The 15,403-nt window shown below is 37.3% G+C and overlaps 1 protein-coding gene across 5 annotated transcripts in view; it reads left to right on the forward strand.

Moving 5' to 3' along the window:
- The window catches only part of MSH3 (mutS homolog 3), a 226,200-nt gene that overhangs the window by 98,493 nt on the left and 112,304 nt on the right, over positions 1-15,403 (forward strand). For all 5 annotated transcript variants that reach the window (XM_017507523.2, XM_017507543.2, XM_017507530.2 and 2 more), the window contains one exon: positions 14,356-14,488. In XM_017507523.2, coding sequence (XP_017363012.1) covers positions 14,356-14,488 — 133 coding nt within the window. The remainder of the gene's footprint in view (positions 1-14,355; positions 14,489-15,403) is intronic.

A 15,403-nucleotide genomic window follows, 5' to 3' on the forward strand; every position in this document is an offset into this window, starting at 1 on the left:
GAGTCCCAAAACCTGAAAAATAGGGAAGCCAATGGTGTAGCCTTCAGTTTGTCACCGAAGGGCAGAGAGCCCCTGGCAAACCACTGGGGTAGGTCCAAGCGTCTAAAAGCTGAAGAACTTGGAGTCTGATGTTTGAGGGCAGGAAGCATCCAGCACAGGAGAAAGATGGAGGCCACAAGACTCATCTAGTCTAGTCCTTCCACGTTCCTCTGTCTGCTTTATCCCAGCTGTGCTGGCAGCTGACTAGATGGTGCCCACCCAGACTGAGGGCGGGTCTGCCTCTCCCAGTCCACTGACTCAAATGTTAATCTCCTTTGCCAACACCCTCACAGACATACCCAGGAACAATACTTTGCATCCTTCAACCCAGTCAAGTTGACACTCAGTATTAACCATCACAATATTTGGGGGTACATGTGATATTTCATTACGTATATACATTATAGAATGATCCAAGTCTAATTAATGTATCTGTCACCTCAAATATTTATCATTTCTTTTGGTGAGAACATTTAAAATCCTCTTTTAGCTATTTTGACACATATATAATGCATTAACTGTAGGCACCATACTATGCAATAGATCACCAGAACTTGTTCTTCTTGTCTAACCAAAACTTTGCCTCAGCTGACCAGCATCTCCCATTTCCCCATCTACTGCCTCTCCCAGCCTCTGATAACCACCAATCTGCTCTGTACTTTTATGAGTTTGACTTTATCAGATTTTACACATAAGTGAGATCATATGGTATTTCTCTGTCTGTGCCTGGCCTATTTCACTTCGCATTATGACCTCTAGGTTCATCCATACTGTCAAAAATGACAGAATTTCCTGCTTTTTTTTCTTTTTTGAGGCTGAATAGTATTGGGGTGTGTGTGTGTGTGTGTGTGTGTGTGTGTGTGTGTGTATCACATTTTAAAAATCTGTTCATCTGTTGATGGACACTGGTTGTTTCCATATCTTGACAATTATGAGTAATGTGACAGTGAACATGGGAGTTCAGATATCTCTTGAACATACTGATTTCAATTCCTTTGGATATATACCCAGAAATGGAATTGCTGGATCATATGGTAATTCTATTTTTAGTTTTTTGAGGATCTTCCATACTGTTTTGCAGAGTGACTGTACTGATTTATAATACCACCAACAGTGGACAGGTGTTCCCTTTTCTCCACATCTTTACCCATACTTGTTATCTTTCATCTTCTTGATAGTAACTAATCTAAAAGGAGTGAGGTGACATCTCATTGTGGTTTTAATTTGCATTTCTCTGATCAGAGATGTTGAGCATTGTTTTATGTATCTATTGGCCATTTGTGTCTTTTGAAACATATTTATTCATGTCTTTTGCCCATTTTTAAATAGGGTTATTTGTTTTCTTGTTATTGAGTAATTTGAGTTCCCTGTATATTTGGGATATTAACCCCTTATCCAGTGTTCGATTTGCAAATATTTTCTCCCAGTCTCTGGGTTGACTGTTTACTCTGTCCATGGTTCCTTTGCTGTGCAGGAGATCTTTAGTTTGATGTAATCCCATTTGTCTTTTGCTTTTGTTGTCTATGATTTGGTTCCTGAGCATCCCAAAGCCTTTTCACATAGTCTTTGCGCTTGTTAGTCTTTGTACTTCGTGGTCTCTCTATGCAGAATATTATTCTGTTTCTTTTTAATCTTTACATGGTTAACTGCTTATACTTGAGATCTTAGCTTAAAACGTTATATTAATATCTTTGGAGAGGTTTTATTTGACCTTCTAATCTAAATTATGTTCCTTGTATACTCAATGATAGCATATAGAGTTTATCATGATTTGATTATTATCTGTGTTTACTTAATATGTTTGGGGGTCTTACATTATCTGTACAAGGGGTCTTCAAAAAGTTCATGGAAAATGCATATTACGAAAAAGCTTTGCATAGATTTCAAAAATTTTTGGCACCAAAATAAACTCATACTAACTTGTTGTAGCATGTCTGAATAGGAAGTAGTTTGAGGCATTAAGAGGGACGAGATATCAGTTTGAAAAGAGCTTCTATCAGAACAATGTGAATTCTGCTAAAAATTAAAGCAAGAACAAACATCATATTTGTGGTGAAGCTTGGATGGAAGAGTGATGAAATCATTAATGCTTTATGAAAAGTTTCATGAGACCTCAGAAATAACACCACACATCTACAGACACCTGATCTTTGACAAACCTGATACAGACAAGCAATGGGGAAAAGAGTCTCTATTTAATAAATGTTACTGGGAAAATTGGCTAGCTGGAGGCTAAAAGTCCAAGATCAAGGCATCAGTAGGGTTGGTTCCCTCTGAGACCTTTCAGGGAGAATCTGTTCCGATCCTCTCTCCTAGCTGCTGGTGGTTTGCTGGCACTCTTTAGCTTTCCTTGGCTTGTAGATGTATCTCCTTGATCTCTGCCTTCATGGTTACATGGTGTGCTTGCTGTATGCATGTCTCTTCACATAGTGTTTTTTAGTAAGGACATGGTCATATTGGATTAGGGGTTTACCCTACTGTAGAATGACCTCATCTTGATAATTACATCTGCAATGACCCTATTTCCAAATAAGATAACATTTTGAGGTAGTGGGGTAAGGGCATCAGCATATCTTTTTGGGGGTACACAATTTAACCCAAAACAAATAGGCCCATTGTTTCCAAATTTTCTTCCTTTTGGCACAGGTAGACTGATTGTACCCATCTCTTTACTAGAAACAAGTGTTTTGATTATTATTTAAACGTTCTGCACATTTGTTCAACATATGACGTGAATTTTGTAAAATTGCCAATCTTGCGCAGTTTTGTGTTTGTAGTACAGTTCTCTGAAAAGTTATTCTCTTATTTTTGACAAATATCCTGGACTGTATCTGTCTAGGTGAAGATTATATATATATATATGCAAAGTGTTAGATTAATTTTATAGATGAAAAAGAAACATTTGTATATATCTAAAAATAGAAGAAAATGACTTGGAAGAAACAAGCAGAGACCTGAATCTAAGATTCCAAGAAGGAAAAGTAGCCAAGGTGGGAAGGAGAAAGAGCTGAGGTATAAGAGGTAAGATGTGTTACTCTGTGAACATGTCTCTGTATAGGACAAGTAGAGGACTTAAAGCTCTGAGGGATCCAGGGAATAAAAAGAAAATGTCAGGCTAGGGAACTAATCTCTAACTGTCCTTTATTTTTTAATCTATTTTTTTTAACTATCTTCAGAGATAGTCTATTTTAGACATAAGAAAAAGTGAGACTCAGTTTTTCCAAGGTCGTCCAGCCAAGCGCATAGGAGTCCTTGCAAAATTTTAGAGTTAGTGATGCTTCAGCTTGAGCTCTGATTCCCTCTTTTGTCACTTTGGAGAAGTTATGAATTTGTATATAGCTCAGTTTCTTCACTTATAAAGTGGGAATTAACTACTTACCTCATTGTGTTGTGAGGACCAAATGAGACAGTATATGTAAAAGGGTTAGTCGTGGTTTGTTGTATCAATTTTTGGTCAAGAAGATAGCCGTGGTCTTTAGAATACCAAAAAATTGGAAGCAGCCTAATTATTAATAGGAAGAAAAAATAAATTGTCTGGTTGTATACTGGAATATTATACAGCAGTTAAAATGAATGACTTAAGTCTACATGTATTAACATGGATGAATCTCAAAAAAACAATGTTGTAAAAGAACACTATTTATGTATTGTTTATATATCACTTATTTAAATTTTGTCACATGATATCCTGTTTAGAGGTTCAAATAGAAGTGGTGTTTTTCTCGTCACAAAGGCAGTCAGGACAATGATAACTTCTGGGAAATTAGGAAAGGGATAGAAATATAGGTTAGGCTGATGTTTTACATGTAAATTTACAATACTTTATTTTTTAAAAATTATACAGAAAATATATACACACGAATTTTTTTATATTGTACTGCTATTGGACCTTCACTTTCATCATAATCAGGTGAAAGTGAGACCCATGCACATCTGTCTAGAAAGCCCATGTTAAACTTGAGAGAGTGTTTTCTACCACATCTTGCATTAGAAAGAGAAGGCAGTCATCAGATGACCTAACCTTCCAGGGATGGCAGGGAGGAGGCTGGGTGCTTATGCTGTCAATTTCCAGGATCTTCCCAGGCCAGTTCTTCTCCTGAAGCTGGTACTTGCCTGTGTTTTCTTTTGCCTGTAGCTACTGTCAGGAATGAAGGATGACTTTGCAAGGACTGCTGGTGAGTAGGTAGAGTCTTTGTGTGCGCCCTCTCAAAATAATATAACCATGAACAATTGAGGAATGTCTTTTGTGGTCCCTTTTATTTAATGCTGTAAACTTGACTAAGTTCTGGGAATTGAGGAGGCTCAATCTCACATTGTGATTGACTAAGTACACGCTAATGTGTTACACAAAAGGCAATGCATTGGTTAGGAAACCTAGCTGGTAACAGAAAGACCCCAAAAAGTCTAATGGCTCTAATGGAGTGAAAGTTAATTTCTTCTTTTTTTTTTCCTTTGCATAAGCAATCCATGGCCTTTCCAGATTGGGGGTGAGGTGGCCTTTCCAGATTGGGGGTGAGATGAGGCTCTCATCACATAAGCATTTAGGAATCCCAGAGGCTCTTCAGTCTTAAACATGTAGCTTAGAACGTCATCTTGGGAATTGACGTACCCCAGTGGAAGGAGAAAGAGCAGGGAAGATACATGTTTATGATTTTTATGTGAGGTAGGCCTTGCATTGGCCCATAGCTCTTCTGCTTGAATCTGATTAAAAGCAGAAGAACGCATTCCGACAGTCGTACTTTACTGCACCGGGGCTGACAAATGTCTGCTTGTTTTTCAGGGAATAAGAAAAAATGTTTGGTGAATGCCTAGCAGTCTGTTGCCAGAGATGGCTTTTGTTGTTTTAATTCAATTGTACGTTCTTCTTAGCATTTAAAAAATTATCTGAACTTTTGAACAGGCAGTATCTTCACATACTTTCAAAGTTTAAAAATGTGGAAAGTTACACGGTAAAATGTTTGCTTATCATTCCTGCCCCACATCTGCCCAGTCCCACTAGGTAATCATGGTTATTACTTTGTTGTGTATACTTCCAGAAATCTTTAGCTTAAAAAAGCAAATATGAATTATATGTATGTATGTATGTATGTATGTATATACATATATTTGAAATCTCTTTCTCCCTTACTGCATAGATGGAGCTGTAATATACCCAGTGCTTTGTACTTGGCTGTTTTCCCTTAGCAGTATAAGATAGTTATTTTAAATTTTGTATTATTCAGTCTCAATGACAAAGTGGTGTTCCCAGCCTCAAGGAATTTCTAGTCTAATCTGTTCAAGGTATAATCTACTAGTAAGGAGACGGAGATAAAAGTAGTGGAAGGTTTTGTACCTAAAATCAAATACTTACCTGTTACTCTGTAACTCAATACCACAATTAGGGCAAATGAGTAATACCTTTATAAGTTACATTAAATTTTTAGAAAACTGCTCAAGGAAATTCAGCATGCTAAGTTAATTCTTAACATTTAAATCACATAAATAATTAAGGGAATAGAAGATGGTTCATGTTAGGAAATAGGTCTTTGACTGCATTTTTGCATGACTTTCTAATGCATTAAGTACATTTTAGTGGTCAATGTATTCTACATTAAATGGCTTTTGTTTTGGTAAACCCATGTTTGGAGTATTAATGGTTGTATTTCTAATTTATTATCTTGACCCAAATGATGAAGTAATAGAATGTTACATATTTCCTTCCACTTAACATTTGCTTTTTATTAACAAAACTGAACATTACTTTTAACTCTGGAACTTCTTAAAATGAGCTACACTGGGAAGTCCTATGTATTCTTTGTGGTTTCCCACGTTCCATGAGCCGCCAACAGAGTGTTCACCTGCAGTGACTCTGGTTTACTCAGCTCCCGGGGATTCATTACTGCTTGGAAATGGGAAGAGAGAGTAGCAGGTGGTGCACATTTGAGAGCTGTGTTTGGGTGGGACTGACCTCGTGCCTCTTTCCTCTGCTGGGTTGAATGAGAGATGAAAGGAGGAACTGCTGCTGCTAAGAACAAAATAAACCCAAGTGCTTCTCACCCAAATATCTGCCCCAACTGCCAGTGCGTAGGGATTAGCTAACATCCAGGAACTTTTAAGTGGCCTCTGCTTTGTTCTTCCACATCAGGACCCCTTCAGTGAGCTCTAGACCTGCATAAATGACCTGCAGCAAATGGCAGCTTTCATTTGGGCTGAGAGGGAGGAATATCGGAGAGAATGAGGATAAGGAGATAAATATCTTTCTTTTTTGGCCTTTTCTGTTTTATCTTTCTCCATCTTTATGCCTTTATTGAGGATTTTCCAAATCTTTCTCTTCAAAAATGCTATAAGAAGACTTTATTTTCTGTGGTTTTAATGTCATAAAATATCTCCCTATGTGAAATAACTAAATATGCTGGATCAAGCATAACAAACATCCTTTTAGGATATTGCTGAATCTGTATTTAAAACATAAGGGAAAAACTCAAGGAACAGATTGAAAAAGGAACTGGAAATGAAAGTGAATTGACTGCTGCAGCTGCCCTCTGGACTCTTGCAGATCTTAGTAATCAAAAGGATTGGGGTTTAATTGCTTTGTGGGAGACAGGAGACAGGGTCTTGGCTCCACTTAAGGTAGGGAGTCTATAGTAATGTGAGATATTCAAAGGACTGTGGTTTCAGTAGAGAGGTGACAAATATGTCCGACAAATATGTCCGACCTTTTTTTTTTTTTTTTTTTGACACAGAGCTTCGCTCTTGTTGCCCAGACTGGAGTGCAATGGCATGATCTTGGCTCACCACAGCCTCTGCCTCCCGGGTTCAAGGGATTCCCCTGCCTCAGGCTCCCAAGTAGCTGGGATTACAGGCTTACGCCACCACAGCTGGCTAATTTTGTATTTTTAATAGAGATGGGGTTTCTCCATATTGGTCAGGCTGGTCTCAAACTCCCGACCTCAGCTGATCCACCCCACTCAGCCTCCCAAAGTGCTGGGATTACAGGCATGAGCCACTGCACCCGGCCTTGACGTATTCTTACTTAGGGAAAATGTTTCTAAGAATTTTTAACCACAGGCCCTCCCTCATAGATTTTCAGTTTCAATTTATATTATCTGTGTGGTCTGGCAATTTCCAAGCTGTGAAATTTACTTTAAACAGGCTGATTGTACTCATAGAAATCACCAACTTAAAAAAAAAATACAAAAGAGAATAAAATAGATGAGCATAGAAAATAAATACTATCAAAAGGGCTCAGGTTGATTTAAAAAGGAACCACATGCAATTCTTTAAAACTGAATGGACTAAAGAACTCATTCATGTAACCAAAAACCATCTCTGCTGCAAAAACTATTGAAATTTAAAAAATTTATTTAAATAAAATAAGAATGGACCTTATACTCCAACAAGAAAGAAAGAAAACAAAACAACAACAACAACAACAACAACAAAAACTGTAAATGGGTTAAACAAGAATAGAGGAAATAACTGAAATGCAAGATAATACCTGAAGAAATTATCTGGAATGTAGCATAGAGTGACAGTGTGATAGAAGATGTAAGAGATTGAACTACAGATCCACAATTAGAAAGTGTAACATAATCCTCATCAGATTTCCAGAAGAAAAGAAAATTAGAAAGAATGGAAAGAAAGACAATATTCAAAGAGGTGATAAAGAATAATTTCTCATAATTCATGAAAGATATGAATCCTTAGATTTAGAAAGCACAATGAATTCAAAATGTGATTGAAACAAACAAGAAATCTATATTTTGGTGAATCATGGTGAAACTCCACAACAGTAAATCAGAAATAAAGTCTTACAAAGAGACAGCAGAGAAAGATCACCTGTAAAAGCGATGAAAATTACATAATTGATTTGCTTTCTGATTTTTCTAACTGTTCTATGGTTTTTTTTTACTTTCTTTTGGGTTCATTTAATATTTATCATTTGTTTTTTCCAATAGTTTGGTAGTTTGTGTGTCTCTTCCTATTTTCTATTATTTCTGTTGATTCTTACTCATCTGGTTTCTTTTTGTGCTTGGTTACCATTGTTTATGTACTGCTTATGTTATTTGGAAATTTCTAGAAATAATGAGAGGGCTAAGATGAAGATGCCTTCTCCCAGAGATGATTTTTCTTTCCTTCTGTAAGGTTTCTGGTGGCATTACTGGTCTGGGACCATCTTAATTCAAGTATGATGCTTAAGATGTTGCAGTCCATCTAAATAACACTAAACAAGATAGCGAGTTCATCCTTACTCTGAGGCCAGCTCATTTCACGGCTGATTTTTCTGGCATGTCCCTTCAGTACAAAACCAACTTTGACTGCTAGATTGTTTATCTGGGTTCTCACTTTCCTTTAGATTTTCATATAGTCTTGAGTTACCATTTTGTTCTTTAATGTTTTTGTAAACATAGTTTTATGTTTCATTTGGCTTTTAAAATTGTCCTGAGTGGAAGGATGGTCTGGAAATTTTTTTGCCACCATTACCACAAGTAGAATTCATATTAATGCTTTTTTTTCAAAGGCTCAGGTTTGTGTCTAAAGTGATAATGAAGTCAGAAAAATTTTCTATTTAATATTTTAAAGAGAGTGAATTGTACTTTTTTGGCAAAATGTTGCCTTATTGGAACAGGGATGATAAAAATCTTTTAAAGCTTAATGTATAATTTACTCTTTGCAGCAATGTAAATATTCAAAGTATCTCTTTTAAGATATAATTGTATAAACAAAGTAATGCATCTTCATAATCTGTACAGCTTTGAGCATGATATTTGTGGATGGCATAGGGCAGGAGTATCCAATCTTTTGGCTTCCCTGGGCCATGTTGGAAGAAGAATTGTCTTGGACCGCACATAAAATACATTCACGTTAATGATAGCTGATGAGCTTAAGAAAAATCAGAAAAGAATTTCATAATGTTTTAAGAAGGTTTCCGAATTTGCATTGGGCTGCATTCATTCAAAGCCATGCTGGGCTGCTTGTAGCCTGCAGGCTGCGAGTTGAACAAGCTTGGCATAGTGCATCTCATTACCCAACATATTCGTTTGTTTCCCTCCTTTGTCTAGCCACAACTGTTCATTTTACCTCAATATTTCTTAACACTGCATGTTTTTCTCCATTCCCATATTCTCTGTACAATGTCAGGTCTTCAGCGTTGCTTCCCTGGATTTTTGAAGTAGCTTTCCTCTGGTATTCCTGCCACTGTTCTTATGTGCATCCAAACTATTAGCCTTGGATCCCACTCCTGTGGTCACATTTTCAAACCTTCACCCTCCATTTTCCACTAATCTTTTGTAGACACCAGCTAATCTTTTACTCAGTAGCTAACCCCAGGAAATCCTCCCTGATCTTAAAACTGCATTTGTTTGTGAGATGCCCCTGGCCTGTGTTCTCATTGTACTTAGATCATATCCCAGTTATAATCTTATTATATTATTATTATTAATGCTTTTTTAAAAGTTTTACTATTCATCACTAGAGTATAAATTCTTTGTAGACTAGCAAAGCTCTCTTGTTAACAATTATAGCCCTAATGTCTACCACTTTGTATAGTTAGTACTTTGTAAGCGCTCAGTAATTGTTCATTGAACGTAAGAATGAAGGGTGTATGTGAAAGGTGAAGTTAGATAAATCTAATGATGCTTAGATCCTAGGAAAGGGCCTATGGTTCATGTTTCTGAGACAAAGTTATTTAGGCAGTTCGTTTAGCCATTTCACATGACCAGTGTGTTAATGTCTAAATTTGGTTTACTTGTTTTGTGTCATTGTCTTTAAAACCAAACTTTTCAATAAAACCAAACCAAACAAAAAATACACCCCCAGCAGTTTGTATTTCAGCTCCCCACCCCCCACCAGATAACTTTTTAAAAAATATTTTATGTTTGTGGGTGCAGAGTAAGTATGTATATTAAGGGTATGTGAGAGATTTTGATGCAGTCTTACAATATATAAGAATCACATCAGAGTAAATGGGATATCCATCACCTCAAGCATTTATCATTTCTTTGTGTTACAAATGTTCCCATTATACACTTTTACTTTTAAATGTACAATAAATTGTTGGCTGTAGTCACACTGTTGAACTATCAAATACTAGATCTTATTCAATATATCTAATTGTACAAAATAACCTTAAGTTTGAATTGTAGAGGCGTTTTCACAGTAGCAACCAGTTGGTACGGACTCCACCACTGACAATAGCTGTAGGTCACACTCATGGTTTCTGAGTGACAGCCACACACAGTAGATACTAATGTTCGCACCTCATTCATCTTCAAATGTGAAGGACTCCAGTGACACTCACATTTAGTCCTTGGGTCTTTGGTAGTAAAGATGAATCTTTTCATCCCCAGGACCTTGTCTTTTTGTTTGTTTGGTATATGGAATGAAATGACTCAAGTGCCTTTCTTCAGTTATTTAAGTTGTATAATATTGTCATATCACCCATAGAATACTATTGGGCATCTTGGAATAGTATCTTTATCATCATCCAGTTGACGATGCTTCTTCCAGTTTTGTTTCCTGTTGCTTTCACCCCATCACTGTCATTAATTGCACTAAAATAATAATTCTCTATTCTGTGCCCTGACATACTGTTTTATTACTATTATTTGGAAGGTCTTGTTACTACACATTAAAGAACAATTCTACCGTATGTGAATTATTTAAACTTTAAAAGCATAGTCATTCTTACTCATTTCCATTCTGATCTTCGTATAGCAGATAAAGATGGAATTATAGCTAACCCAGTGATGAGAAATTGGTGGTAAACAGTGCCATATACCTTTTACTCTCTCCCTGCCCATTTGGACCTCCATAATTATTAATAGTTATAATGTGCTTTCACAATGCAACCTACTGTCCAGTCTCAGAAGAGGGAGTACTTCAGATCATTACTGCTTGTCAGGTTTAGTACTCAAGATCCCAGTACTAGCTTTCCTTGTGTAATTCCCACTTGTCGTCCATTTTGCACAAAATATCTGTTTACATATATGTGCCCTGAGGTTTGTCTACACATAGTTATTTCTGAGCTCATATTTTGGGTGCTCTTTATTCCTCTTCCATACTGTTCTTTGTGGTGTCTACTAAACAACATTTGTAACAATGTGGTAACAGTTAACATTTCTGGGTGGTTGTCATGATGTAGCAGGTACTGTGTTAAGTGCCGGTATTATTTCATGGAATTCTTGTACTAACACCAAGGGTTGGGGCCCATTGTTCTTCTCATTTTATAGATAGAGAAACTAGGGCAAGGCTAAATAATTGGTAAATGGCAGAGTCTGGATTTCAATCAAGGCCACCTGAGTTCTGAGCCCAAATTGTTAACCTCTGAGGTAGTCCTTAAAGAAAGTTGGGTTAAAACCAAACTGATTGATAGTGAAAATGCTGCTTTTGCCTGTGTTGACACTAGACTAGAATAACCCCCCCCACCTTTTTTTTTATGTTTTCCCAGATTCCAAATCAACTTGGCATAACCTTTCAAGTCTCTAAGAAATTTATAGTTTTTTATCTATTAAAAAAACCTTCTGGTAGACTTCATAAATATGACTTAGATTTTTATTAAACTCTTTTGCATGTATCTTTCTGTATCTCAGAAAACCTTTAATTTTTGAGACAGTAGCTATGTGTGTAGGCTGTCTTATACGTTCACAGATGGCATTATTTTATCAGTCCTCAAACCATCTGTAGCATCAACTTAGTCTATTTCAATTGGTGTCATCTTTCATTTATGCAGGAGTGAGTTATTAAAGTAAAACTTTATATTTGTGTAGCATTTTGGGCAAATGTTAGAGTAAAACATTGGTTTATTTTATCACAACAATCCTTTGCAAAGAAAATTAGTTTTTCCAGCTCATCTTGATTTATTTTATATGTAGTCTTCAGAATGAAATTGAATTGAATAACTGTTTACTGAGCACAAATTGTTATCCTGAAATGTAGGGATAAGAAATGACTGCTGTCCTCACTGAATTTACAGCCTTAGAGGAAAAACAGTGAAGTAGTAAATTCCAATTGAAGAAGAAATACGATTATGATTACCATTATGAAAAAAGACGATAGCATGGGAAATGATGGTAAAGGGATTAAGTGTGGTCTAGTGAGCCTGTAAAGGCCTTTCAGGGGAAGAATGGGTATGAGTTCACCAAACGGAGTGTAGCTGATGGGCAGTAGGGAAGAAGAAAAGAATCTTCTAGGCAAAGTGAGCAGCAAATGAGAAAGCCTCCATGTCAGAGAGCTTGGAGTAACTAAGTCATTGAAAGATACGCAGTCTGACTGGAACTTAAGAGTAGGAGGAAGAGAGTGACACATGATCTTAAGGGAGACCCTAGAGTAAACAGGCATCAGTTGTTTTGTAAGACAATTAAAGATTCTGGATTTGAACCTAAGATGAATGGCAAGTCACGGGTGAGCTTAAAGTAGAGGTATGACATGAACAGATTTGGGCTTTAGGAAATCCACTTGGGCTGCAGTGTGGAGAATGAATTGGAAAAAGGGACAGAAGTGGGGAGGAAAGTTAGGAGGCTGTTCCCACATGATTTTGACTTAGACTATAGTAGTGGCAGGAGAGTTAGAGAGAGGTAGATGGATTACAGAGGCCACCCTGCTGAGAATGGAAGAGCCAGCCTTTGTGTGTACAAAGTTCTGTCTTGTTCTACTACGTCGTACTAACAAATGGTCTTTCTGCATACAAGAGTATGAGCCAGAGAAAAATGGGAACAAAAAGGAGGCCTGAAGTTAGTATAGAAGCTCTGTATTATGAAAATGCATGACCTCACAGGTAGTTACAAGGATAATAAAGACAAAAGCACTCAACTAATTGGAAAGTCCTCAGTTTAATTGTAATCTAGGCAGGAACCTGATCTCAGATTTGCTCTTCATATCAAATTTGCTCTTCACCTCAGATTTGCTCTTCATATTCTGTGTGTGTCAACAGAATTTTGAGAGACAGTCCTGTTTATTCAGTGGTTAATGCCTCCTTCCCCCCGCCCAAACATCAGTTCATTCTTTCATCCACTTCCTTATGTATTCATTCATTCATTTACAAACACTTCAAATCCTTACTGAGAGCCTACTACTCACCAGACATGTTTACTTATCTTAGTTTTTAATACTACATGTGGCCATTATACCTAGTGTGGGCCTTTGATGTTTATAGGTACTTCATGGACCACTTCTCATTTAGGATACGTTTAGTCCATCAGGTTTCCATTTTAAGTTGGCTCATCACTTAAGGTGTAGCCGTTGGGAAAATCCTGCAACCCTAATCTCATACGTATCTGAATGTCACATTCTCTGCACTGTCTGTTGCTACTCCTCAATCTTTGGTCAGGGTCAGTATGTCTAATTCCATTTCATTCAAACAGTTGATCAGTTCAGCCATTACCACCACCACTAAGTAGTCTTGTTGGTCGTTGTTGATCTATTATATTAGCCAAGGTAATGAAAGCTATCAGCAAACAAACAAATTCACCATCTAAGTGGTTTAAATACATTAGAAGTTTATTTCTTGCTAATCTAAGTTCAATTGGTAGCAGATTGGGGAAAGGTGGATTTTCTGCTCCACTGTGGACTCAGGCTGATGGAGTCACCATGAGGCTCACAGGCTTGCCTAGCCGGCAAAGGGGGTTAGGTGAATGTGAAAGCTTATTCAGGAAGTTTTTATGGGTCGGGACTAGAGGTGGCTTACTTCATTCCCACCCATGCTTCATAACTCAGGTAAATGGCCATACTTAACTGCAGGGAAGACTGGGAAATGTAGTCTGTGTGTTTGCCTGGTGAGCCTGTCTTTGTCAAACCCAGCTGGTGAATTTCCTTGTACAATACCAGCTGTTTGATTAGATAATAATAAGAGGCATTGAAGGACCAGATATATTGTTGTAGGACTTTTTCCTTAGTTCAGCTAAAGACAGCAGGGTTGAGGGAAGGTGGTCCTTGTCACATAGCCATTTAAAATTAGACTCGCAGACAATTTGAAGGAGGAGAAAAATGGAATTTATTGGGCAAAAAGGAATAAAAAGGGAAACAGGGACCCTCTGCCAAGACAGAGCGAGAATCCTACCAGTACGCTTCCCACCTCAGACTGTAATCCCAGGTTCCACTCAGGAGGAGGAGGGGCCAGGCTCCTGCCTGTTGCCAAAGGCATGAACTTCTATGGCTCCACCCCCTTGGAGTTTTGCCAGGAAGCCCTTCCCACCTGACAGCCTCAGTATGAAGGAGTTTCCTTTGTGCCTAGTAAGTGGCTGTGTCACAGTCCTGGGCATTAGAGTGGGAAATGGTGGGAAATGTCTGCATTCTGAATTCCTAACGTATCTGTTAATTGCTATTACTCTTTTCTCACAGGGAAATAAATGCCCGACTTGATGCCGTATCTGAAGTTCTCCATTCAGAATCTAGCGTGTTTGGTCAGATAGAAAATCATCTACATAAATTGCCTGACATAGAGAGAGGACTCTGTAGCATTTATCACAAAAAAGTAAGTGTGATAGAAATCTGTTAAAGCTGACAGTGTTCTTCAGCTTGAGGACGCTTCATATTAAAGGAAAACTTCTGAGAGTAGCTGAATCTTCAGAAATTTTAATAGTACAAATTAAGAGTTATTCCAATTTTTCCATTCTAAAAAGTAAAGTTTTCTCACATGTATTAACTACATTAACACAGAGGCCCTTCTGTTATAATACAGAATATTCTCCTGTTTTATCCTGAAAGTACAGACTGTTATCAAAATTGGAAATTTATGTAGAATTGTTATTTTAGAAAAGAAATACCTTATCTCTTTTGATGTTAGAACAACTTATTATTTGACTTAAATTAAGGAAAAATCTGCTGGTATAACATCTGTTGTGGTAATTAGTATGCAAACAAGCTTGGATATTGAAGGTGAGCGCTTCAGCTTTACAGTTTGAGTCATAGCAAAAACGAGTCATTTTCCACTGTTAGGGAAATAATTTAGGTTATCTTCAAAATATGCCTAAAATTAAAAAAATTATTAATATTTTTTATATGATAAACACTAGAAACTCTTACATACCTTATACTATTTGTTCCTTGTCAAAACTTTATGACATTGAGAAGTTACTATTTTTATTACCTTCTTAGTAATGGGAAATTATATCTAATGCTATAAATGTGTTTGTATATATATATAGTATATATGAAATACATGTAATGTGTATGGCCAGGCACGGTGCCTCATGCCTGTAATGCCAGCACTTTTGGAGTCCAAGGTGGGTGAATCACCTGAGGTCAGGAGTTCGAGACCAGCCTGGCCAACATGGTGAAACCCCATCTCTACTAAAAATACAAAAAATTAGCTGGGTGTGGTGGTGGGCAGCTGTAATCCCAGCTACTCTGGGGGCTGAGGCAGGAGAATCACTTGAACCCAGGAGGC

Source organism: Cebus imitator, unplaced genomic scaffold (assembly GCF_001604975.1).
Source record: "Cebus imitator isolate Cc_AM_T3 unplaced genomic scaffold, Cebus_imitator-1.0 Scaffold16, whole genome shotgun sequence".
Lineage (NCBI taxonomy): Eukaryota > Metazoa > Chordata > Mammalia > Primates > Cebidae > Cebus > Cebus imitator.